The sequence below is a fragment of the Rhinichthys klamathensis genome, unplaced genomic scaffold (genome assembly GCF_029890125.1).
Source record: "Rhinichthys klamathensis goyatoka isolate OS25496 unplaced genomic scaffold, OSU_Roscu_1.1 h1tg000693l_1, whole genome shotgun sequence".
NCBI lineage: Eukaryota > Metazoa > Chordata > Actinopteri > Cypriniformes > Leuciscidae > Rhinichthys > Rhinichthys klamathensis.
Genome location: NW_026607120.1, coordinates 804,550 through 829,350, shown reverse-complemented (window position 1 = coordinate 829,350; position 24,801 = coordinate 804,550). Strand labels below are relative to the sequence as shown.

The 24,801-nt window shown below is 38.6% G+C and overlaps 1 protein-coding gene across 1 annotated transcript in view; it reads right to left on the bottom strand.

The window, feature by feature from the left end:
- Positions 1-3,402: 3,402 nt before the first annotated feature.
- The window catches only part of kcnh3 (potassium voltage-gated channel, subfamily H (eag-related), member 3), a 208,873-nt gene continuing 187,474 nt past the window's right edge, over positions 3,403-24,801 (bottom strand). Inside the window, exons 11-15 of the mRNA XM_056242113.1 lie at positions 15,461-15,675; positions 8,633-8,889; positions 8,175-8,281; positions 5,198-5,250; positions 3,403-4,788 (exon numbers count right to left, since the gene is read on the bottom strand). Coding sequence (XP_056098088.1) covers positions 3,877-4,788; positions 5,198-5,250; positions 8,175-8,281; positions 8,633-8,889; positions 15,461-15,675 — 1,544 coding nt within the window. The 3' untranslated portion in view covers positions 3,403-3,876. The remainder of the gene's footprint in view (positions 4,789-5,197; positions 5,251-8,174; positions 8,282-8,632; positions 8,890-15,460; positions 15,676-24,801) is intronic.

Below are 24,801 nucleotides of genomic sequence, written 5' to 3'. Positions count from 1 at the left end.
TTTCTTCGTTTTCTCATTTTCACTCCCTTTATCTTCACGCAAATCAGTCTCTCTCTATAACTCCCTCTTTTTGAAGCTCTATAGTGAATGTTTCCACTCAAATATATGCAGGCCTCTGCCATGGAGCAGTTTACTGGTTTGTGTGTTTTTTCCAGGGTTGGGAAGGGCTTTTTAGCACAGAAGATGAGGCCTAGTAGTTATCACATGCTTCAGAAATGTTGGACTTTGGTACTCATGTGGGGAAAACCGGTTTGAATCCCGACTGCGTCCCTTATTTTCTTTAAAAGGAAAAAAAGAAAGTCCCTTCATCTACTTTCCCTGCCTAAAAATGTAGGAGAAAACTCAAAATAAAAAAAACTCCCAATAACTTCAAGTAACAAACCAAAGTCACTCTTTGGTTGATTTGAAATCATTTTCAGATATTATTGCTCAAGTATTTAATTTTGTGAATTATTTTAAGAAAGTAGTTTTTAAAGGAGCACAGAAGTCTTTATTCTTATAAAACATCACTTTTTGTTTTATTATCCTGGTGGCAAGTGTCTCTTGTAAAGCTTGTTACAGTTAATAAAATACATCTGGACCCCTGTTTGCCTTGGGCGTGCAGCCCGCCCCCTCCCCCCATACATGCAGGCACATTCCTCATGCAAATTAATTGGACATACAGGAAACCCCAGACCCCAAAGTTCATCAAACTCCTATTATCCATGTTCAGACCCCCTGACCCAAGTACAGAAAATAGAAACAATAGTATTCTATTGTCTTATAAACAACGTGACCCTTCTCTATTCAAGCAAGTACACGTTAGTCAGGATGGGCAGATGGCGCGCACGATTGCACCAGCAAACTGATAAAAATGAGATGATGTCCATCTGCTTCCAAGATATGTGGCAAATTATACAGCAACTAGTGGAAAGAAACAACACTGGGTGCTCGGTTTAAGCCAGTCTGTTGCTGGTCATCAGATATCAGAGATGCTGAGGTGATCATTACTGAAATGTGGTGAGAAACGAATGAGTTTGAGGTGTTTCTGCTTCCATGGGCACCAGCTGCAAGAAGCATCTGTGAGGTTCCTTCTTCTCAGGATAGCAGGTAGATAAATACATACATGCATACATAAAATCATTAAATAAATAGATCAGTGAAATAAAAGTGCAGTGCTTTTTACTGATGCACGACCAAAAGCTCTTGAGAAATATTGTGAACACTGAAAAATGGGGAGCGATATAAGATTTCTTTTCATATATATATTATGAGAAGGCACGCTGGCAGGATGGGTAAAGCTGAGTGTATATGTTTATTTCAGTTCATTAGGTGCCATGCCAAGCTCCCGGGACCCTGCATGGGCTGCCCAGCATAAGGCATGCCATATCCTGTCATAGATGTATATAATAATTACTAAATATAATTACTGTTTGCATTTTACAATGACGCAGTTTCACCTTTTTGATCTGTTTGTGGTATTGAGATTATTGTGTTTTTTTAAAGGAGATTGGAGTAACTTGGGCAATAGAACATGACTTGTAACGCTTCGCATGTCATCCATGGTTGTTCACTGGGTCATAAATGAACATTTGCCAAGTGCAAATGTAAGTAAACTGGCTTTGGCAAGTAAATGAAATGACCAGTTGGCTGGTAATTCTTCTAGCAATTTTAACATACATGGTTAAATTACAATGCAAGAATGATAGGTTTGTTTTTTTTGTTTGTTTGTTTTTTTACAATTGCAAATGAGAAATAGAACTTTTAACTAAACGGGAAATATACCATCAAAAGTTTATTATTATTATTAATTTATTTATTGTCATAGCTCCAGAAATGAGGTGGCACACTTGTGACATTTATACCACTGAAATGAAACAAGGCAAGGTTTTTTTTTTTTTCTCCTTTTTTTTCTTGTGGGCAACATATGGGTGGCGTTTCACGAGAGTTTGGCTTAAATGTGATGCCTTGAACAACACAATGTCCTGCGCTAATTGCTCCAACTATTCAAGGGACAAATGGCTAAATAAATCCACTGTGATAGAGAATTATATATATATACTTTTTAAGTAAATAATGTAAAATATAGTTTCATGGCTGGTAAAAAAAATATTTATAGCATTTACCACATAATTTTAGACACTGGTTGTATATATGTGCGTGTGAGCAAAGTATTACACTTTCTGCTTACTCTAAATCATACCTTTTTTTTTTTGACTGAATATAATGAAGAAATCTATAAACTGACCAAACTTGATCATTTTTCAGAAGTGGAGAAAATGCATCTCCCAAGGTCTTCATTCTGACTAAATATGCAACTCACGGTTCTGGCTACTGAATGTGTTAACTGGCCTAAGACAGTCTGGAGGAAACAAATGAATTATTATGGTGATAATGTGACAGCTTCATTCATTTACCAAGTCTGAAAATTTAAATATAAACTTGTTTCATAAGGTGGGAAATTCTTAGAGTAAAAACTTTATTTTGGTAATACAGAGATAAGAAACACCACCTGACAATTGCTGTATTCTGTGCATGATTAGTGCACAGACATGCAAGTTTATCAGTGCACTTTCACTTATGTTATATTAAATTCCCATAGCAAGGTTTCTATGACCGCTGCGGGATGCTCGCAGTTTGGGTCACCATGCTCTGTGATGTCTATGGTGCCTGTGAAGGCCCTATAAAGCCTTTAGAAGAAAAACGTCATGAAGTTGTGCTCGGAGGAGAGTGATTGGCTGGTATCAAGTACTGAGGTGCTGTTTCAAATCATAGTGAGCTGCCTCACTGTATTCTGACATTTTTCATTGGTAGCATCTATCCTTGCTGGAAAAACAGCTCGTCTCTTTGCCTGACCACATAACCGCACTAGAGACTTAGACGTTATCATGTTGCTAAGCTAATGCTAATTGCTGACTCAATTCTCTTAGCGCAAAAATACACAGTACACAGTATTAGGCTAAACATTGTTAATATATAATTAGATGGGATTTTCATTGTTAAAGTTCAGTTTGCATTAGCTTAGCAGCATATTAAACTTAGCCTGTGTTGGAGTCAATGTGAATAAATGTGTTCCTGCCGTGTTTGAAATACCATAATTGCGGGATGTAAAAAAGCGCTCACGTCCTCAGGCCTGATAATTACAAAATTCACAGAATTTTCTGAAAGCTCCAACTTGTACCACATGACCGCTGCAACGTCATGCGGAAACACTCGGAATGCCATTGGCTTCAGCAGTAAAATGAATCGTTAAAATTGCTTATTGTTTATGTCTTAATGATGTAATTATTATCTGAATAGTGTAACTATCTAAAGTCCTGCTAATTAAACTTTAAGCTATTACATAACGATTGTTACTTACTGTTGTAGTTTTGTCTAATGATTACTCAAATTGCACATTTATTTTAGTGTGAATTAGAGGACATGAATAGCTCCAAGTAGAACGTCTGGGTTGTCATCTCGCAAGTATGGCATTTACACCATGACATGAACTCTTGTGTGGTTTTGTTTGATGTAACAATTGGGACCATCCCGGATGAAACTTTTTTTACTGATTCACAATACATTCTGAGATATCTTATCCATGATGCATAAATGCAATGGTGACTTAGATTTTGGCCAAAATCCTTACAAAACCACATCATTTTAGCTGTCTACTATTTGGAAAAGGTGTAAGTGTCATGCACATGATGGCTAAAAATGCTGTCTAGCTAGGCAGCTCACGAGGGTTTGGAACAGATCCACAATTTGTCCAATTACGAGTGTCATCCTGTAGAAACAGCAATCAGTGTTGTCTGTTATTCAGAATGTAGGTGTGTTGGGGTCATTGCTGTTGGCCCAGTTCATCACTCCATTATTTGCTAAGTCAACTAGTTGTAGTATTCATCTTTCAGTCACTCACAGTGGCGGTCCCTCTTCATCTATGAAGCTGATATGCTCTGTGGTAGGCCTCCCTCCTGCTGCCCACTCTTGCATCTCAAACTCTAACTGAGGAGGTCCCGACCTGGGGTTCTGCGGGGACCAGGAAGTCCCAAAAGAGGCCTGGGTTTCTGGCAGGGAGCAGGGCAAGGGTGGGGGGGTGTGTGAACAAGGAGGAGTGCATGACCGTGGCTGAATCCGAGGAGTGGTGTCAGCAGAGGAAGGCGACGAGGGAAATGGGTTGATCCCCAGCCTGTGGTCGCCAGGGGAGTTATTGATCGAGGGTGGTGCTGAGCAATGAGAGGGTGGTGGAGGTGGGGTGTCCTGTGAGGGGGGTCTAGGTAGGAAACCTCTGCTGTGACTGGCAGGTCGGTGAGGCCCCTGGCAGGGAGAGCAGGAAGTAGACTGGGAGCGGACAGTAGGAATCGAGGAAGAAAAGCTTAGAGATGGATTTGAGGGGTGACTGGTCTGCGGTGGCTGGGTCGGAGCTACCTGGCCGCCTGGCCCCTCCGTTTGGGCTGTCACTGGAGAAAGGAGAACTGGCAGGGAAGGTCCCCTCAAACAGCCTGCCGGAAACACCTGAGCATGTGCTTGGTGTCTCTGAGGTGGGCTGGTGGGTATGAGGCAGCTGGGCAAGCCAATGCTTCCAGTTTCTGCGCTGTCCAATAGTAAGCATGTAGGCCTGAGTTGTGCAGACAGTGGGGCTGTGGGCGAAGGAGATGGTGGTGTGGATATTGTTGGACCACTGCTACTGCTGGGAGACGGAGGTATCGTTGGACTGATGGCTGTTAGGAGGGGTTGAGATCCAATGACAAGCCAGGGCCGGAGGAGACGTGTCATTTCCTGTAGCTCTTTGCTCAGCTGAGAGACTTGCTGGGATAGACTAGTCATCTGTGAATGAGATCAGTGGAATGTGAGCTATGGAAGAGATAGTTCTGGCTACAAAATCTGATTGGATGTTCTTCATTCAAAGCTGTTCCCACACATCAGTTCAGTTCAATATTAATGCACCAACAGTTCGAATAAACTACATTAAACAACAGAGTGGTTCTGATTGGTCAATCGCAACAATTTCTTTATAGCTTTGCTAGTTGCATGTCTCTCATATCTCTCTGCGGTCTCAAAATAAATCATTCAGGCCTTCTTCAGGTCTCTGACTACTCAGGCCAATACTCTGATTCAAATGAGCTGTTCTCTACTAGCTGTGCAATCATTTTAAACATATTTTATGTTTAAAAATGTTTTATATTTGTTGAATGTAATTTGATTTATTTTGATTCAATGTGCTTGATTCAATTACCTCCTCGCTCAGTTTGGTGATGCTCTGCTTGGTCTCCAGCTGCTCCTGGTTCACTGCACACAAAACGGGGTAAGTTTAGATTTTTTCATATATTGAGTTTGTTGTAGAGATTAAGCATATTTTAAGGTGAGAGAGTGAGAGGATTGGATGGATGAAGAAAAGTTCACTGTAACACGGACCATTTTCTGACCATCTCACGCATACTACACACGAAACTGGTAAGAGCTGCAATCTGATTGTCTGACTTTGTCATTTCTCTGAGGCCCTGTTTACACCTGGTATTAAGATGCGTTTTGGTCGATCAGATCACAAGTGGACGACACTAAATACAGGAGTTTCCAGGACCTTGTCCACTTTCAACCACTCCCAGAGGTAGTCGAAAACGCATTCGACCAGATTGCTTTCGTAGTGTAGACGCTTTCGTAGTTTTCAAACAGCCAAGAAAAAAAGACCGCCAACTGATCTAACGCGTAAACATTATGGGAAGTGTGCTAGCCAGATGGGATTTAAACTTTGTGGGCTGGAGACCCAAGTTTGGTTTGAAGACAAAAAAAAAACATACCAAGCACAATGTTCTCTCAACATTCCTGATTTCTAACTCGCACTCACTGTGTCCGCCGTGGTCTTGCGGCTATCAGAGCAGTAACGAAAGCAGGCACGTTTATGTGTAAATTGTGTGAGCTTATTTTGTCCATTAGCAAAAACCCATACTTTTACCTGCCCATAGACCCTCCCCTAGAAGAAATCACGACAGAAGTGGTTGACAGTGGACAAAAGAGACTAATTTAAAACACCAGGGGTCTCATTTATAAAACTGTGTAGGATCCTTACTAAAAGTGTACATCTGCCCGAAAGCCAAAAATGGCGTATGCAAAAAATATTCAGACTCATAAAACCGTGCGTACGTCAGAACCTGCGCAGAATTTACTTTATAAATCCCAGTCAGTGGAAGAATGTGCGCACATGCATCTCCACCCCGAAATTGTCATTTACATATGATTATTCATCCACTTGATAACATGTTTAATTGTACAACACATTAGGAAAATTTGAGATATGGATGTGCCGTCACATTACATTAATAAAAATCATTTAGTAGCCTATCCTCGCTTCGTTTTTGTATAAATAAATCAAATAGTATAAAATACATTACAGAGAAAGTTTTTCTCAATCTTTTCCACTGGCCAAATAGTATTTTTAATCGATTTATATTTTTAATGGAAACAGATAGACCTTGTTGTGCATTATTTGCACAAAACTATTTTCTCAGACAATCTGCTATTATCAAGATAAGCAATTCTCTCTGTAGTTAAAACATTAAAACACAGCATGCCAGAGGAAAAGTATTCAAAAGCATAGCACCTACAACAAATATTTCCATTTATTGAATTTAAAAAATGTTGTAACTTCTCAGTAATGATTTCATGTAGTTTAAGTGTTTAACTCCATTGTGACACTGTCACACATGACACATGTTTTAACCACTCTATATATTATGATTGTATGTATATTAGAGTTTTAATTGGTTTACATGTTGTCTTAGTCATTTTAGTCCATTTTATTCCTCTTATCTGTTTTAATGTGTGTATGTCTTTTATCCATACTGGGTCTGCCTGTCATGTGACTGATCACATGACAGGAAACAGCAAATAGCCAGGATAAATGAAGCAGCATGGCAAAGAAACAAGGTCTCTGTCAAGACGACCAAAGCTGGAACGAGGAGTTGTTTTAAGGACTTACCATTCCAGCAAACCCCATCACTTTTCATCGGATTATCACTACAGTTGGATTGTATATACACTGGTGGAAACTTACACATTGGGACTTACAGCATGCAAGGACTCTTAAGGACTGTTTTAGGGTATGGACTTTATGCTTTTAACAGCCTAGGGTTTCTTTGTATTGTGTTGTTTTAAGTGCCTGGTAGAAATTGTAAATACACTTCATTTATTCACTTTATTTCTGTTGTCGTCTCATCTTTTAAAAAAACACTTCCCATACTCTCACAGTTTAATCTGACCCCATTTTTATCTCATGTAACTCTACCGATTAGGCCGATTGTTACACCATTAATGAGAATGGCATATTTAATCTAAATGTTTATATCAGAAGTAAACCATAGTTTGAATCATTCTTTTATTTATTTAAACTGTTATTGTGAACATGCACTGTATTTATGATTAGGACTCATAATGAAGATTTACGGTTTTAGGGTTAGGGTTTTACTTCATCTGCCGTTAGATATATATGCGTCAGTTTCACTAAACGGCACAACGTGCTCGCTGGCGCGGACATTTTATGGATATTTGCTTCAAGTGATAGGCTTCAAGTGAGTGAAATTATATTTGTATTATCTTTCTGTATATGTATGATTTTCTTTAGATTTTGTCTAAAAGTAACCAAAAAGACATTTAACTCCAGCTCACCATCAGTGTCGCCAAACTGCTCCGTCCCCAAAACGTTCGTACGCATGGGTCAGAGTTTGCGTGCAGGTGCGCAAATTTTCCCGTTAAGTATGTTTTTATAAATCACAACTTGTGCGTCGGAAGTGGCGTACACCTCATTCAGGGCCTGTTTTGTGCGTACACAACGGTTATAAATGAATGAGGCCCCAGGTGTAAACAGGGCCTGAGTCAGGGTGCCCCAGAATTAAAGTTGTTTGTAAATTTCCCATGCTGTTACAATGGATTCTGAGGAAGAATTAATAGCTGATATATATCCCTGTGCAACAAAATATTCTGCTTTGCTTTGAGGTTTATATCCAATTTCAGATGTACCACCCCTGTGGATGTGTTAAAAAAAAGAGTTGGCAGCTTTACATATTGGTCAGATGGTCCCTTCCTGTCTAAGTGGGCGGTTCTTGGCCAGAATAAGCTGCAGAATAAGTCTGACTGTGCAAGACAGTCTATTTTTGGAAATATCACTTCACAATATTTCCTTCCAGAAATCGCATTCTGTCTTGTAGATGTGTTTGTACCTGGGGAAGGGGATGGGGACGGGGGGCCGCTCTGAGGTAGGCTGGGACCGAACTCAAACCTTTGTGTTGAGCTGGAATTGCTTTCTGTCTCTATACCATCCACAAACCTGCAGAGACATTAGAAAAAACAAATCCACTGTTGTTCACGTGCAGCAGATCCAGGACTGGCAAGAGATTTAAGCAGTTTAGTTAAATGCATGATCATATCAATGTCTACATATAAAATGCCTATATAGAAATGGAATCCTTTGGTTTCAGCTCACTAAATTGCAGCTTTAGGTAAGCTTTGATTTCTTAGTGTGAAATTGAAGAGCCAATCACTAGAGCAAGCAGCAATTCCACCAAAACTGGTTGCCATGGTAGCTGGATACTTCTTCTAAATTGAATGATTATATAAAGTTCTTATGAGAGCCACCAGAGGGCAATAGCTCATTGAGGATGTGATGTGATATGTGTACCTGGGGCTGAGTTCTGGAGCGGCGCTGCTGAAACTGACCACAGGTATCTGGAGGGTGGCGGGTCGCGTGTGGTCTGATGGAGGGCGGAAGGGGCGAGGGGGGAGGAGTGGCGATCGCAGTGGGGAGTTGAGACCCCGGGTTAGGCGAAGAGGAGACCGTGGGGCTCTTGACACTGAGTTCTGCTCTTCATCATTCTCCTCGTCCTCACGGATAGCAGGAAGTTTCTTCACCAGACCACCGTTGCTTTCCCAGTCCAGCTGAGAGAGACAGAGCAGGATTAATAATGCTGTTGTCTATAATGCAGTGGATACACGTCTTTGACCAGCAGAAGTGAGTTTTATGATTAGAGCTTGGGTGATAGCACTTTACTTTAGTATTTGTGAGGCAGCACTGTATTTATGTTCCAATCTGTTTTTTTTTCTTTTGCACAATTTTCTGCGAGGTCACATTATATTAATCAAAAGTGACAGTCAAGACATTTATAATGTTATAAAAAGTTTCTGTTTCAAATCAATGCAAATCAACATATAAGCATGATTTCTGAAGGATCATGTGACACTGAAGACTAGTAATGACTGCTGAAAATTCAGCTTTGTCAACACAGGAATAAATTATACGCAGGAATCAAAGTAATTCAAAGGAACGCTATTACTGCTTTCGATCAAATAAATTCAGCCTGGGTGAGCATAAGATTTCTTTCAAAAACATGAACGGTAGTGTATGTATATTACAGTTTAAAAAACGTCCATTCTTAGTCTTGCATTAACAAAATGTAAAACACTGTCACTGTAATATTTGCATACCGAATAGTGATTGGCTCTCTCTCTTGCATGTATTTGTATCTATTTAGACATATATAATCACTTACACTGCCATAATGCTGTGCCATTGTGTCGACCCTGTTACCTCCAACATTAACACCATTCTACAGATGCTTTGCAAGCACTAATATTTCCATTTGAATAGTCAAATATAGTTATTAAAGAACAATTTATTTTTTATAAAACCAGTCTTGGTCCTCAATAGCATGTAATTATAAAAATTATTTTCAAATGGGTAGTAAAGTGTCATGACCAGTGCGTGGCAGAATAACACAGCCTGTTGATTATTCTTGTCCTTCTCTCCCTCTCTTACATGTTTCTCAACCTCTAGCTCAACTCTGCAGATTTTTCCATTGTACTAGACTAAGGAACCTCAATTGGTTTCCCCCCAGAAAAACATTCTTCTTTATAGAAGCTGAAATTGATTTCGATTTCTTCGTTGTTAAACTCTCTCAGCACTGCATGTTCTTAGAATGTCATAAAAAGGATGACTGCAAGCAGTGGTATCCTGCGGCACCGCAAAAGAGGTTGCAGAGAGGGGAGGCGGCACTGTTTATTTTTGTTTTGTCAAAACACATAAAAGATTGTGTCAATCACCGTCCTTCGCTATTGGATGGCAACACACACAGTCCTCATCCCTGCATTGCTAACTACTTCATCACATATCCAGGGAGGAAAGAGGCTGAAAAATAACAAAATTCAAGCTTATCTTAATTCAAATTAACATGGTTCAATTCGTCTCCCCCGTCCCTTTCTTCCCATCCCTTCGTTTGTTCTCCCCCAATCACTTTGACTGAAGTCTCTCCATCTTTATCCGCAACCCCCCTTCCGTTCTCCACACCCTGCCTCTCTCTTTTTTCGTATCTTGTTTTTTTTCCCCGTTCCTCTCTTGATCTCCACCCCCACGCTCCGTCTGCAGTCCCACACCCCACCTAAAGCAGAGTTTATTTTTAGCCATCTCCTTCCAATCTTAGTAACACAGCCCCCAGTGGCACATGAGGAGTCTGTGCATGTGTGTAAGATGCTTAAATTGGTTTCTACAGAAGTTTTCACTTTCTTTCCCTCCCCTTCTCCAGAGAGACAGAAGGAGAAGGTGTTTATAATTAGGCATTTCCATGTCCCTCGAGTCACCAAATTCAGTCAATCACGGCTAAGTATAACCAGAGTGAGAGGAAATAATGCATTACCTTTCTCCTCCAAAGCCCTACTGCACACACACACTTATATATGTGGTTTATGGGGACTCTCCATAGGGGTAATGGTTTTTATACTGTACAAACTGCATATTCAATGCCCTACACTAAACCTACCCATCACAGAAAACCTTTGGCATTTTTTGAATAATAATTTAAAAAACACCATTTAGATTGTTTTTTTTAAAGCTATTTGGTATACGAGGACATAGGAAGAATCCATGTTTATATTGTAATACCCATGTCATGATGATACACATTTGTGTCCTCATAAACCATATATAGCCTAAAAGAACATGCACACGCACACACAGAGATAGTAATAGGGATGCTTCCCCAATAATCACACTTCTATTCTCATCAGCTCTGCAATTGTGGAAATGTATGTGTGAGAGTGTGTTCATTGGTATTCTGTGTGTATTCTGGGGTTGCACACGTGAAATGAGCATCGATGCTGATCCGTTATGTGTCATGGCACAAACAAACTTGATTTTTACATTTTCTGATGGAAATGAAGTGACTGCTTATGCGAAATTACTGCCAAGATGTTAAGCTATTGTTGCTGGTTGCCGGGCATTTCTATGCGGTTGCTAAGGTGTTCTGAGAAGCATTTAGCGCATTGTTATGCAGCTGCTAGGGTGTTGTCGCTGGTCTTTTAGGTCAAAGTCCCTTTATATTGCTTGGTGAAAACTGTATATCCGACCGAACACCTCTTGCCAACAACCCGCACGATTTGAGGTAGGTAATTTGAGGTAAGGTTGAAGTATCTTTTATACAGTATATTTACTGGCCACTCCACCAACCAACAGTAATGAATTTCTCTTTTCTTTCTTACTTGATCTCCCTCTTTCTCTCCTCAAACACAGCGATATCTTTCTACATGTGACACCTTGCAGAAGCAGCACTGCAGAAAAAAGTGAAAAGGAGAGAAATGAGGCACCTCTCCCCCCGCCCCGTGCCTCTCGCTTCAGAGCTATTTTTATCTGCCAGGATCCAATCTTAGCTCGAGGCGTAGGGGACCCAGCCAACACGGAGTCCCCGCCTTCCCTCTGTGCTATTCTTAGTATCAGCACACACTCCAAACCGCAGCCTGCTGCTATTCCTGTCCTTGCAAGTTACACTCAAGGCTGGGAAAACGTGTGTGTGTGTGTGAGGGCACATGAGAGGGGTCTCGTGCACAGGCATACATGTGCATCCTGAAGATGAGGGGGGTAGCGGCTTTATCCAAGTCAGGGAAAGGACACTGACTTAAAGAATGTGCCAAAAAAAGGAAAGATGCCAAAGACAGCAGATGGGGAACCATTTTGTATTCTGCTGGTTGTGGATGTGGGTAATGCAGCGTTACACACACATACCTCCAGTCTGTATGTCACGGCTCTTGAATTCATTGAGTAACTCTGCACTCTACATGCATAAAATCACTATGGTCAACTGGGCTTGTGGAAGTGGAATTTTTTTTTTTTTTTGCATTTTTATTCATATTTCAAATGTTGTTGTTTTTTCATGAGTGACTTGTTCACACCAACACAAATGTTCTGCCTGAAAATTCAGATTTTCGCATGAGATTTGTCTGTTCAGAACAATGCATAAAAAATAGCAGGCGGTCTGAATGAATATGCTAGTCTCTGATTGTAGGTGATGCTTATAGACCTTAAAGGGGTCATAGCCTGGATTATTTTATAATGTTTCCTGGGGTGCCCTTATAATGTTAGTATGATTTTAAAGCTGCAGTCGGCAAGTCTGGCAGATTGAGTGGACTTAGGCAAAATTTTGAATGTTTACAACTCTCATGCCCCTCCCCCACTATCAACGGATACCCTCCCACCGAGTTCATGCTCGTCAGTGCGTGTGCACCAGGTTATCTGTGAACGCGCCCGTCTCATCAGCATCCATCAACACCATGGAGTATTTGGAGGTATGCTGCCCTGGCTAATCTACCGATAGATTGCAATTGCTAACATCATTTATACTCTAAATGAGCTTACTTGATTTGTTAGTGTTTTGAAAGCGAGGTACATCCGCCATCACTCTTCATTACTGCGCGAACTTCCGGCGTGTGCATGTGATTGTAACGTGCGCGAGGGGTGGCGTGTGCCCGATCTGTGATTGACAGTCAGATCTCACACCCCCCTGCGCTGATTGGAGCCGATGATCCGGGAGCTGTGGATTTTTGCAAAACAAATAACACGCTCCAGGTGGAGTTAGAAGCTCGGGGTTTTTTCTAAAACCACTTTATGTTGTTCTGTCGGATTATAGTGTCGATTTCACTGAATATGATCAAAAAATGTTGCCGACGGCAGCTTTAACATCAAAAATTGTCATAATTTATAAATAAAAGGCATTTTTCCAAGCCTGATTTTAGCCTCTGATTTGAACGCTCTGTTTTAAGGGATGTGTCTGCTGTGAGACTTCAGTGTAAACGCCCACTACTGTGATTGGCTGACACGTTTGCATATGAAATAGCTAGCATTATATGTGGAACTCTCTCTAAAACTTTTACTTTGCAGTGATGAACATTGAGCAGATGACAGACAGTCTGTTGATCACAAAGGAAATTACACCTCTGGCTTTCACCAAAATTACAAACACGATGCAAATACAGTAAGAGCATCTATGTACTGTACATTGTAACAGCATCATGATTTTGTGATGATTGATTTCAACGAGTTTTGGCAAGTGTCCAGATAAACTCGCGATGTGTGATTTACAGCTTGGGCAATTGGAAAGGGAGCGTTGTTTGATCGCTTTCTTTATATAATTTAATCACAGTTTAAATAGGATTATTTTCATCCTACTAAGAGAAACGACGTGAAGTTAATTGTTTAGTCACTGGCTTGATTTACTGATGCATAAACAGTATTGAACGATATTTTGATACAGTGGGCGGGGCCAAAGCCAAAGTGTGACGTCACAAGTCTCCACTTTTTAGATCCTGTCATTTGCTGGCCTTGGTTTCAATAAAAGCAGTTTTTGGAATAACAAGAAAGTTTTGAGTTTTGAAACTTACAGTGTATTTTTATAGTATAACGAACTCTCAACTGTCAAAGGATCAAGGAACATTTGAATTCTTATTCTATGACCCCTTTAAGCACTAGAGAAACAAGCGCGCAGCCATCTTTAGAATATTGTCTTTGAACTTAAATTTTTTCGGTCGCTCTGTATATTTCTATGGCATAGCAGTCGAGGAGTAATTAACTGGAGAAGTGGATTTACTTATTGTAAAGTTAATGAAAGTTATCATGAGGATTGTAATTTTTAAAGCAGATGTCTTGACAAAATGTCAGTAGACCGGCAAGATTTTAAAACGAGTCTATAGACCTTATGTAGCCCCGCCCCTTTTCAGCGCTGCGCTCGTTGTCTTTTGTCTTCCGGTCTGTATTTTCACAGCGATCTTACGTATTTATGAATGAACGGCTCGTTTAAAAATCTTCCCGGTCTACTGACATTTCTCAAGACATCTGCTTTATACATTACAATCCTCATGATAACTTTCGTTAACTTTACATTAAGTAAATCCACTTCAAAAGCTAATTACTCCTGGACAGCAATGCCATAGAAATATACAGAGCGACCGCAAAAACGGAAGTTCAAAGACAATATTCTAAAGATGGCTGCGTGCTTGTTTCTAATGTGCATGAGGTCTATAGACAAGCAGAAATACAGCGGTTACCCCGGTTACTATGGTACACAAAGCAACGCCGTGCAACTTTCTCTTTCTAATTCGTTTGACATGAAGTCAAACAGTCTTTACACTATGAAACAGCCATTGAGATTTTTGTATCCGCTATGGTGTTTATCAAACAACACCAAATACAGGAGTACAGAAACAAGAGAGACAGTTCTAGACTCTACCTCTGCTAATCACTGTCATTTAGCAAAATTGTCTGTTCATGAGTCACCTTAATATTTATCAGCAATGGAATTATATTCTCTAATGTAAGAAACACTTCTAATGTAAGAAGTCTCTTGCTTATCAGATTTTGTTATCCAGAGACAAAAAAACAAAAACAATCTTGAATTTTTCTCTATAAGAAACAGTCTCAAACTGCTCAAATTTGTCAAGATACCAAATTCTGCAATCAAAAGTCAGAGATCACATTATGAACTCAAACATTTCTCATCAAATTCCTCCAAGACCAGTTTATCTGAGATATACCATCTAAATTTAAAGAATCGTTCACCCAAATATGAAATTTGTATTATCCTTTACTCAACCTCATGTCGTTCCAAACCTGTATTACTCTCTTTTGCAGAAAGCAATTTTGATAAATATCCGTAACCAAACTGTTATGGTTACCACTGATTTCCATTGTATTGGACAAAAAAAAACATTTCTTTATATTCTGTATTAGATAAAGTCGTACAAGTTTGGAACAACATGAGGGTGAGTAAATGATGACAATTATTCATTTATACATCCCTATTTATAGCTCTATATTCTTATTATATAAAGTGTTTCTATTTTATGATAGAAATCTGAAGCAAAACTGAATAGCTGAGAATATGAACCATAATACATGTTCATGAAGGTGACTGTATTATGTTTGTCTATTTGAATGATGCACTATTTATAGGACTCATATCAGCTCCACAGTACAACTGTACAATATTGATAGTCCAATCAGAGGCGATGTATCGACTCCTGACCTGTACTTTCGAGGTAATTTCCTCAGTCCCTCATGCACATGATTCAGGCTAAAAAAAGCTCTATTGTATGCACACACTCCTTGACCTTTACAGTCATATATGTAGAATCGAAGCATTGTCGCCCTTTGCCCCGAATACCGTCATGTGTGCTTGCAAGCATCACTCACGTCAGCTCCACTGCCCTCCCGCAGGTTATAGGTGAGATCGTGCTGAATTTCGCTGACAAATTTCTGGGCGTATTCAGGATAGAGGCGCAGCACCTCTCGCAGTCCTTTCAGGCTGATGTACTGCAGGTCGCAATATGTCAGTGCTTTCACGTTTGCGTTGGTCTTGATCACCTTCTCTTTTGTCAGCGAGTCCGAGCCGATCAGGTCCCCTTTTCCTATTTGAGAAAAGCATATATAAATTAATTTGTCAGTGTATTTAATTTTAGTTAACAAACTTATCCTTTGGATTAGAATATATTGTGGCTGTATCAATATTGGCCAAAATTGTTTTTTTTTTTAATAATCATCTCATCTGTATTAATTGTACTCAATAGGTAAATATTGGAATAATATATGTTTTCCCACTTTTGAACAGTAAAAATGTCTATTCTAGGTTTTGAAATGGCTAAAATGCTAAATGGACACTTTGCAGCTCTTGCAGTTGTAACAAATATATTTTAAGGTTCTGATGTGGCTTAACCCTCTGGGGACCAGAAACGCGCGGGCGCGTTTTGCTCGTTTTTTTTCACATAGCAGAAAAATAGACTTAAAGTACTACCATCATTTCTGTTCATATAGAGTTAAGAAATATGTGAAAATAATCTGTTAAATGTCTACTTTTTTATGTGCCCACATACAATCGAAATAAAATATTGTGCTTTTGTAAAATAAAGAAAATAAACAGGGTGTGCGTTCTGCCTCTCGGTCACCGTGAACTTTTTTTCTGGAGCACGTCTCTAATCTTCAACACAACTCAGCTAATACTATTCACCCAGCCATAAGCAATATATCTTTTAAATCGTTTGAGTTTGTACTTTTAAATGATCCGATTCAAAACTAAAATTAATATTCTCCGTTTATGTCATCTATATAAAAAGAGAGACGTGTCAGCCCGTCTCATTATCGTTCTCTCAGCTGATTATCCCTGGTAATGTGACACGCCCACGGAGAGCACGCGCTATTCAAACGCAAATATGTGAAGCAACACATTGAGACGCGTTAACGCCCATAAACTCTGAAAACACACATTATTTTTTAGTCAGATTAATCTACTGTCGTCTTGCGCGGCTATATGAGGAACAATCCTGGGACATTTACCACTGGGTTTATTTTCACTGCGAGGACGAACAGATTCAGCTGAGAAGTAAGTGTTTTTTGCAAGTGCTTTGTTCTAATCGCGTTATAGAATAACGTAGTGTCTGTAAACGGAAAAATAGCGTACTGTTAAATGTGAATCATGTTTGTGTGTGTGTGTGTGTGTGTGTGTGTGTGTGAATGAATGAATGAACGCACAGATACGCACTGTTACAGACTAAATAACATTTCGTTGACTGGTTTTGGATAAAGTTTTTACTCTAAAATAGACATCAAATAAGCTTTTTTTAGGAGTTTCTGCTCATATGTTAGTATGTTATAATATATAGTATGTTTTGTCAATAAACTAATCAACTAAGATGTTATAGTGTTTGTTCAAGCTATATCAAAATAATGAATCCTCAACTTTGAAATATGTATGATCAAACTAAGACATTTATGGAGAAAGACAATTTTCTTTTCAAGATGTTTCCAACTCTAACTTTGAACTTTGAACTGAAATAAAACCATGTCCTTATGGTGAAGGGTGTGTGATAGAAGTGTCCAGACTTATGCACCCTGTATTTTCCTTATATAAATCCAAACAATCTAAAAGCCATTCTTTTTTAAATCTCCTCATTCTTTGTGCAAGGCTCCTGTAATGATATGGCCTGATAGCACCTAATAGGGCCATTATGGGGAGGGTCTTTGTCTTTCTCAGGTGTGAAATTCCACACATATTAATGAGAGACCACGCCTCCTGCATAAAGCTTTCTCTAACAAAACACGTCATTAAAAATGTAAAAGACTTTATTGACTTATCTGAATGAGTAGTCAGGATGATTCTCACATAGTTTTGGAGCAAATATTCTAGGCTATGTGATACAATTTTCAAAAGTCTTGTGAAGAAATAATCAATATGTGTTTTGTGGTCTTATTTCAGCAACTTTCATTTTTATTTTTTTCAATAACCACGCATAAACATTATTCTATTAAAAATACAAACATGTACATACATGTTGCTCACTCATCATGGTAGCCAAGTTTGTGCTATATAGAGTGAATTTACACCTTTGCCATTAACATGTTTATAAATAACTGAAAAAAGCACAAATGTCAGTGCATGTCAAAACATCCCAAGGGCCCCAAAAACACTCTGGTCCCCAGAGGGTTAAAGGTTCATGAAACCCTAAACCCAATTTTCTGAGATTTTAACAGAAGTATGTTTGTTGAACACCATTGAAGACAATGTTAGCATCTGTTAGATTCAATAGTAGGGGGAAATGGTTACATTTTATTTTTTTTCCGCTATTTTTGTCTTCCGGTTTAAAATCTTCATCATGTCCACGTCACAGGCTGTGACGTGGCAGTGCACTGTGAGTGCTTTGATGACTCATCGGTGTCTCATAATTATTCATGAGACTGAGTTTTCTTATCCTATGAGAAGACACTGTCTCTTAATTATTCATGACACCACGTGGATCTGTCCAATGACAGACATGTCAAACTGTGATAGATAGTAAAAGTTCCAGTGCGTTGCATATCTTTCCCCGCGATGCTGCCAAGGCTAGACTCTGGCTGCGGGTGGTTGGTTGGCCATCAACCACGGACAAATCTAACTATGTGTGTGTAGCAAGCATTTTTGTAGCGAGAGAGAGCTTCGAGAACTGGAGAATGGTGGACTTCGGCCTTGTTCACCAATCCAAGTTGCGTCTTGCGAGTGATGCGGTACCAAGTCCCGAGGACTTTTCTATCGCTTCAGAGGTGTGTGTGTCTCTAAAATGTAACCCTGACCGTTTTACTTGCCTTAGTTTTGTTAAACCTCTGGGGTCGACAAACGCGCCGGCGCGTTTTGCTGGATTTTTTTCACATAGCAGCAAAATAGACTTAAAATACTCCGTCATTTATGGTCATACAGACTTTAAAATATTAAAAAATAAACTGTTAAATGTCTACTTTTTTATGTGTCCACTTACAATCGAAACAAAACAGTGTGCTTTTATAAAATAAAGAAAATAAACAGGGTGTGCTTTCTCCCTCCCAGTCTCCGTGAACTTTTTTTTTGGTTTCATGACCCTTTAAACAGGCATTGTCATGTAGCGTTCATGAGTACGCAATCAAAGTTGCATATGCATCTTGGCAATATATTGTGCAAATGTGTAGAGACAAGTAAACAAAAAAGCTAAGAATGTCAATCAAATTTAGATGCTAAAATTATAAGCAAAAAAAGAGTTTCTGTTCTAGGTTTGAAAATGAGACTCAGGAGGGGCACACAAGGCAACATAGAAGCTAAAAATATGTTCTGGTTTGGTGCAAAGGGACTGTGAAAGCAGTGACAAATTCTGAAGTGTGCTGAAGTGTCAAAGCAGTGCATTCTGGGAAGGCACACAGTGGAGGCAACTGAGTTCAGCAGCCCTGGGAGAGAGATGGGTGGTGGACCATATGTGCATCCTTCATCAAGTAAGCAGGTGTGGTAAAAATGCATGTGCCGCATGTGTGTATGTGTATATGTGTGCGTGTGTTGTTTCTACTGTCATGTTTACAAAAGCTCAACATATCTCGTCTCTAAGATAACATGTCAGAGCCCAATTACAGCAAATTGTTTTATATTTTTTCATTCGGTTGGTCAAAGCAATTTTCTCTATCATTCTCTATCTTTTTGTTGCTCTTTTACCCCTCGTTCTCATTTTTTTATTTTTTTATTAATATTATTATTTTTATTTATCATTATTATTATTATTTGTTTTTGGTTTGTGTGCAACACGTTGGTTGTTTTGATTGATGTGGATATTGTAAAAATATTAAATAATAATAATAATAATATATATTTTTTTAATTGTCCATTGACAACCTTTCAAAAGAAGCCATGTAATTCGCCAAATTTCTATTTGCAAGCTACATATTAATTAAAAGTATAGAACATATAAAAAAATATAGTAAAGTAGAAATATCACTTGTGACTGATCTTCATGTATACATTTAATTATTTTACGCATTTCATTTTTAAATTTATTTTATTCTCTCACACAAACGTTTTTTTTTTCAACTGGACGTTTTATATACAATGTATTTCTATAATAAAAATACATATTTGATACATCTCACCTTACAAGAAATGTGGAGGCAAAATGGTTAAACAAAAAAATTAACTGCGCAAATAATGGGAGTAACTTCCATTAAACTGTAAACAATCAGTGAAAGCCTTACGGTATTCTTCTGACGTCTGAAAATAAAACGAAGCAAATTCAGTCTGGCTGATAAGGATTATTTGTAGAGTAACCATATGATTTGAAATTATTTGTTTTAGACTTTTTGAGTGGAAGTTCCCCAAACCGGAAGAAGATGGATACAGCCATGTTATATTAGGTGTCCAAGATCTATATTATAATTATTATTGGTTGCTTTGGTCTCTACAAGACCTCATTAGAGAGCCAAAAGCATGTATGAATCACAGGGCCTGTCACTGACGGTAATTATTGACTGCGCTTTAAAAGGTCAGCTGGTAATGGGGTCAAAGTTGAAATTGTTTGAACTTTGGCCTCCATGTTTTAGAGCTTGACTAGCATGCATGGCAGCATTAAAGGGATACTCGACCCAAAAATGAAAATTCTGTCATCATTTGCTCACCCTCAAGTTGTTGCAAACCTATATGAGTTTCTTTCTTCTGCTGAACACAAAGGAAGATATTTTGAAGAACGATTGGAACTTTGGCACCATTGACTTCCATAGTATTTTTTTTTTCTACTATGGAAGTCAATGGTGCCAAACAACTGTTTGGTTCCAATCGTTCTTCAAAATATCTTCCTTTGTGTTCAGCAGAAGAAAGAAACTCATACAGGTTTGCAACAACTTGAGGGTGAGTAAATGATGACTGAATTTTCATTTTTGGGTGGAGTATCCCTTTAAGGGATAGACTGTAACTGACGCTTCAATCCATAGAGTTCAATGCATCAGGCAACATTGATGTCAGTCATGTGACAGGAATCTCTCTCTCCAACTTTTTGCTTCCTCCTTTCCTTGTCTTTATATATATTTGCGTTCTACTCTCTTTCTGATTCAATCTCTCGTTCTCCTGACAGACTGTAGTTACAGTGCAATAACAAGTGTAATCTCATTGCGAGGTGACAGGAGTCTAGGTGGAGGAAGCCATTTCATATCACAACTTTAATTAAGACAATCACTCCCACTCCAACTGCAGCTCAGGGACGTCTGCGTGTATATATATATTGGTCTGGTTCTGAGAATAAGTGTTTATTGCTGTCTGTCTTGACTAATCATTCGCTTGCATTTCATGCTTCATTTTTTATCAGTCATTGCCAATTTGCTCTCTCTCTTTCTCTTTCTCCCTCTCTCCAGTATTCTCCAGAGCCCCCTGTGAATCCCTGGGTCAAGCTGTCAGATCGATAACGCCACAGGAAAGTGCCATTACTTTGCGTGTGTGCAGGTGGTGCAACATCAAACGCACATCCTCCAAACAGTCTCTTGATGACACTGAGTGAACGTGCATTCATGTGTGCCTTCATTCACAGCTCTGCATTTCCTCTTCCTTTGAAGACAATAGTCTATGTATTTGAATTCTATGGAATTTGGAAAACAGTTTTATAATAAACTTAATGTGATGCATATTTGTCAGTCATACATAAATGAAACTTATAATTATCATAAATAAATACAATTTTCTATTTCTATCTCTAATTGCTTGTTCCAAAACTAACAATGTAAATAATTAGGTTTTATATTAATACATTTAATTGTTTTCACGATGAACAGATGTATGCTGATTCCAAACTATTTGAATAAATGCAAATTTAAAAATCGTTAATAATAAACTATGCCAGAGCAGAGCAGAAAGAGCAGAAATCTTATTTAGAGCAGAAATCTTACCCGTGTTGCTCGTTTCATGACTAACAAATGTGCATCACATTAAGATTATTAGTTAATGTTAAAACTGTATAAATCAAATGGATGACAATTTTAATTACATAAGCAATTAAAATACATACGTTTAAAATGTAGGGCTAAATATGGGTTATATATCTTATGGTCTAATGGTCTATTCACACTGTAATGAAACTGGAAGTGTGAGATTTATATATGACATTATATGTTTTACCCAATGGCATCATTTAAATCCTGTCTATGTAGGATGTTTTGGAACATAGTTCTAGTGCGCAGAGTGAAGGAAGTGTGTCTTGATGTATTTATTCTCTCTTACTGCATGTTCCTTTTCTCATTCCTTGATTCAGTCCCTCCTACATTATTTTCCATGTGTGTTGAGATCTATGGCTCTTGCCTTCATGTGTCAGCCTGTATTAATAGTCAAAGTACATTAATAAGGCATTAGCCATCAATTATTAAGTGTGTGTGAGAGAGAGATGGATGTGGCCTAGCAGCACGCCAATATTTGATCTGATCAGAGCAATAGAGTCCAGGCGTTTGGAGATAAAGAGAGCCACACACACACACACACACACACACAGGAACCTTTAGCTCAGCGAGAGCTCGGCTCATCGTTTATCCTGACCTTTTGAGAGTATTTATTTCCAGATTAACTATAGGCACTGTATGACAAATAGTTTATTTATGATGGGAAAACTGTAAACATCTGATTTTTTTTTTTTTTGCCCTTTGAAGCAGCATTTAAGGCACCATGTAAATAAATGTTATATATAAATAATGCTTGCTATCTTCTACATATAATCTAGTACAAATCCTTATCCTTATTCCCACAAATATGGTCCACCTGGTCCATGCTCAGATAAAAGAAGAAAAACATAATATAACAGAATACATAAAGGATGTGTTAATTGAAATCCAGTCCTAATACCCTCAAAGGCAAACAGACGATGTCTGAGACAGTGCTGCACTGATGTTACATCTCAAACAGGACAGCAATTGCCCATAACATTGGCCCCTACTGTCTGGTGCATCACATAAGATAATGATTATGAAAACAATCCTTGGATTATGAAGAAATGAAGGATGTTCTCCTTGTGTGCATGTGTAAGACAAACCCAAAGATTAAGACTCGTACTGTATATGGCAGCAACAAACATTGTGCAGTCTCCAAATCTAAAATATCTATTCATTTGACATTTGCGTCATCTGCAAGACAAAACCTTATCCTACAATTTATTCTTTTTTTATTTTTAACATTTGGTTTTGAAGGTACGGAGCCCCATAAATGACACATACATGAAAAATATGTATATCGTGGCCATAAATTAACAATTTGTTCTCACAACTTAATACTTCAGCACGTTTTACTAATTAGTTTCCTCATTTTAAGTAAATCGTGTGCACGATATAATTCTTGGTCCCCTCATTTTACTAAATCATGGCCACATTGTAATAATTTGTTCCCTTTTTTAGTTAAATCAAACCGTGAACCAAATTAGTTCAACATGGCTACAAATGACTAAAATGAGGGAACTAATTAAGTCGTAGGAATGAATTCTTAATCCGTGGCCAAGATTTAAATGAAAAATGAGTGTACGAATTCTTAATTCATATATCCTTTTTTTTTTTTTTTTTTTTTTTGCATGTCGTGCGGGGCATCATAGAAATGACCTGAGAGTATATAATGACAATTCATTTTTGAGTGAACCATTTCCTTTAAAGCAAAAAAAAGTGCATATGTAAATATGTATTTTAGCTATCATTCACATTTAGGTTAGGAGCTTATTATGAAGATTCCTACTGCTATTGGCCGAAGGCAGTTTCGCCTGCTGTTATCATACTTCTAGAAGCTTCCCAGCAGGATTTTTGAAGGGCCTTTAAGCTACAGTGGTGTGAAAAAGTGTTTGCCCCCTTTGTAAATATGATCAGAGATGGCTGTAAAAAATAAATCTGCATTGTTAATCCTTTTGATATTTTATTTAAAAAATTTGAAAAAATCTAACCTTTCATTGAAGTAAAAGAATTGAAAGTTGGCGGAAAATCACATTATGAAATAAATGTTTTTCTCCAAAACACGTTGGGAACAATTATTTGCCCCCTTTTATTAAATACTTTTTGCAACCTCCTTTTTCCAAGATACCAGCTCTGAGTCTTCTCCTATAATGCCTGATGAGTTTAGAGAACACCTGACAAGAGATCAGAGACCATTCCTCCATACAGAATCTCTCCAGATCCTTCAGATTCCCAGATCCATGTTGATGCTTCTTCTCTTCAGTTCAGCCCACTCATTTTCTATGGGTTCAGGTCAGGGACTGGGATGGCCATTGCAGATGCTTGGTTTTGTGCTCAGTGACACATTTTTGTTTTGATTCTGATGCTTGTTTTTGGATCACTGTCCTGTTGGAAGATCCAACCACGGCCCATTATAAGATTTCTAGCAGAGGCTGTCAGGTTTTGATTTTTTATCTATTGGTATTTGAACGAATCCATGATGCCATATATCTGAACAAGATGTCCAGGACTTCTGGCAGAAAATTAGGCCCACAACATTAAAGAGACAGCAGAGTATTTCATTCTACACATGGGGTACTTTTTATCCCTGTGTGCACCAAACCCACATTAAGTGTTTGCTGCCAAAAAAGCTAATTTTTTTGTTTCATCTGACCATAGAACCCGTCCCATTTGAAGTTCCTGTAGTGTCAGTTACTTTTCAAACGTTCTATGGTCAGATGAAACAAAAAAAAAGAGCTTTTTGGCAGCAAACACTTAAGATGGGTTTGGTGCACACAGGGATAAAAAGTACCCCATGTGTAGAATGAAATACTCTGCTGTATCTTTAATGTTGTGGGCCTAATTTTCTGCCAGAAGTCCTGGACATCTTGTTCAGATATATGGCATCATGGATTCGTTCAAATACCAATAGATAAAAAATCAAAACCTGACAGCCTCTGCTAGAAATCTTATAATGGGCCGTGGTTGGATCTTCCAACAGGACAGTGATCCAAAAACAAGCATCAAAATCAAAACAAAAATGTGTCACTGAGCACAAAACCAAGCATCTGCAATGGCCATCCCAGTCCCTGACCTGAACCCATAGAAAATGAGTGGGCTGAACTGAAGAGAAGAAGCATCAACATGGATCTGGGAATCTGAAGGATCTGGAGAGATTCTGTATGGAGGAATGGTCTCTGATCTCTTGTCAGGTGTTCTCTAAACTCATCAGGCATTATAGGAGAAGACTCAGAGCTGGTATCTTGGAAAAAGGAGGTTGCAAAAAGTATTTAATAAAAGGGGGCAAATAATTGTTCCCAACGTGTTTTGGAGAAAAA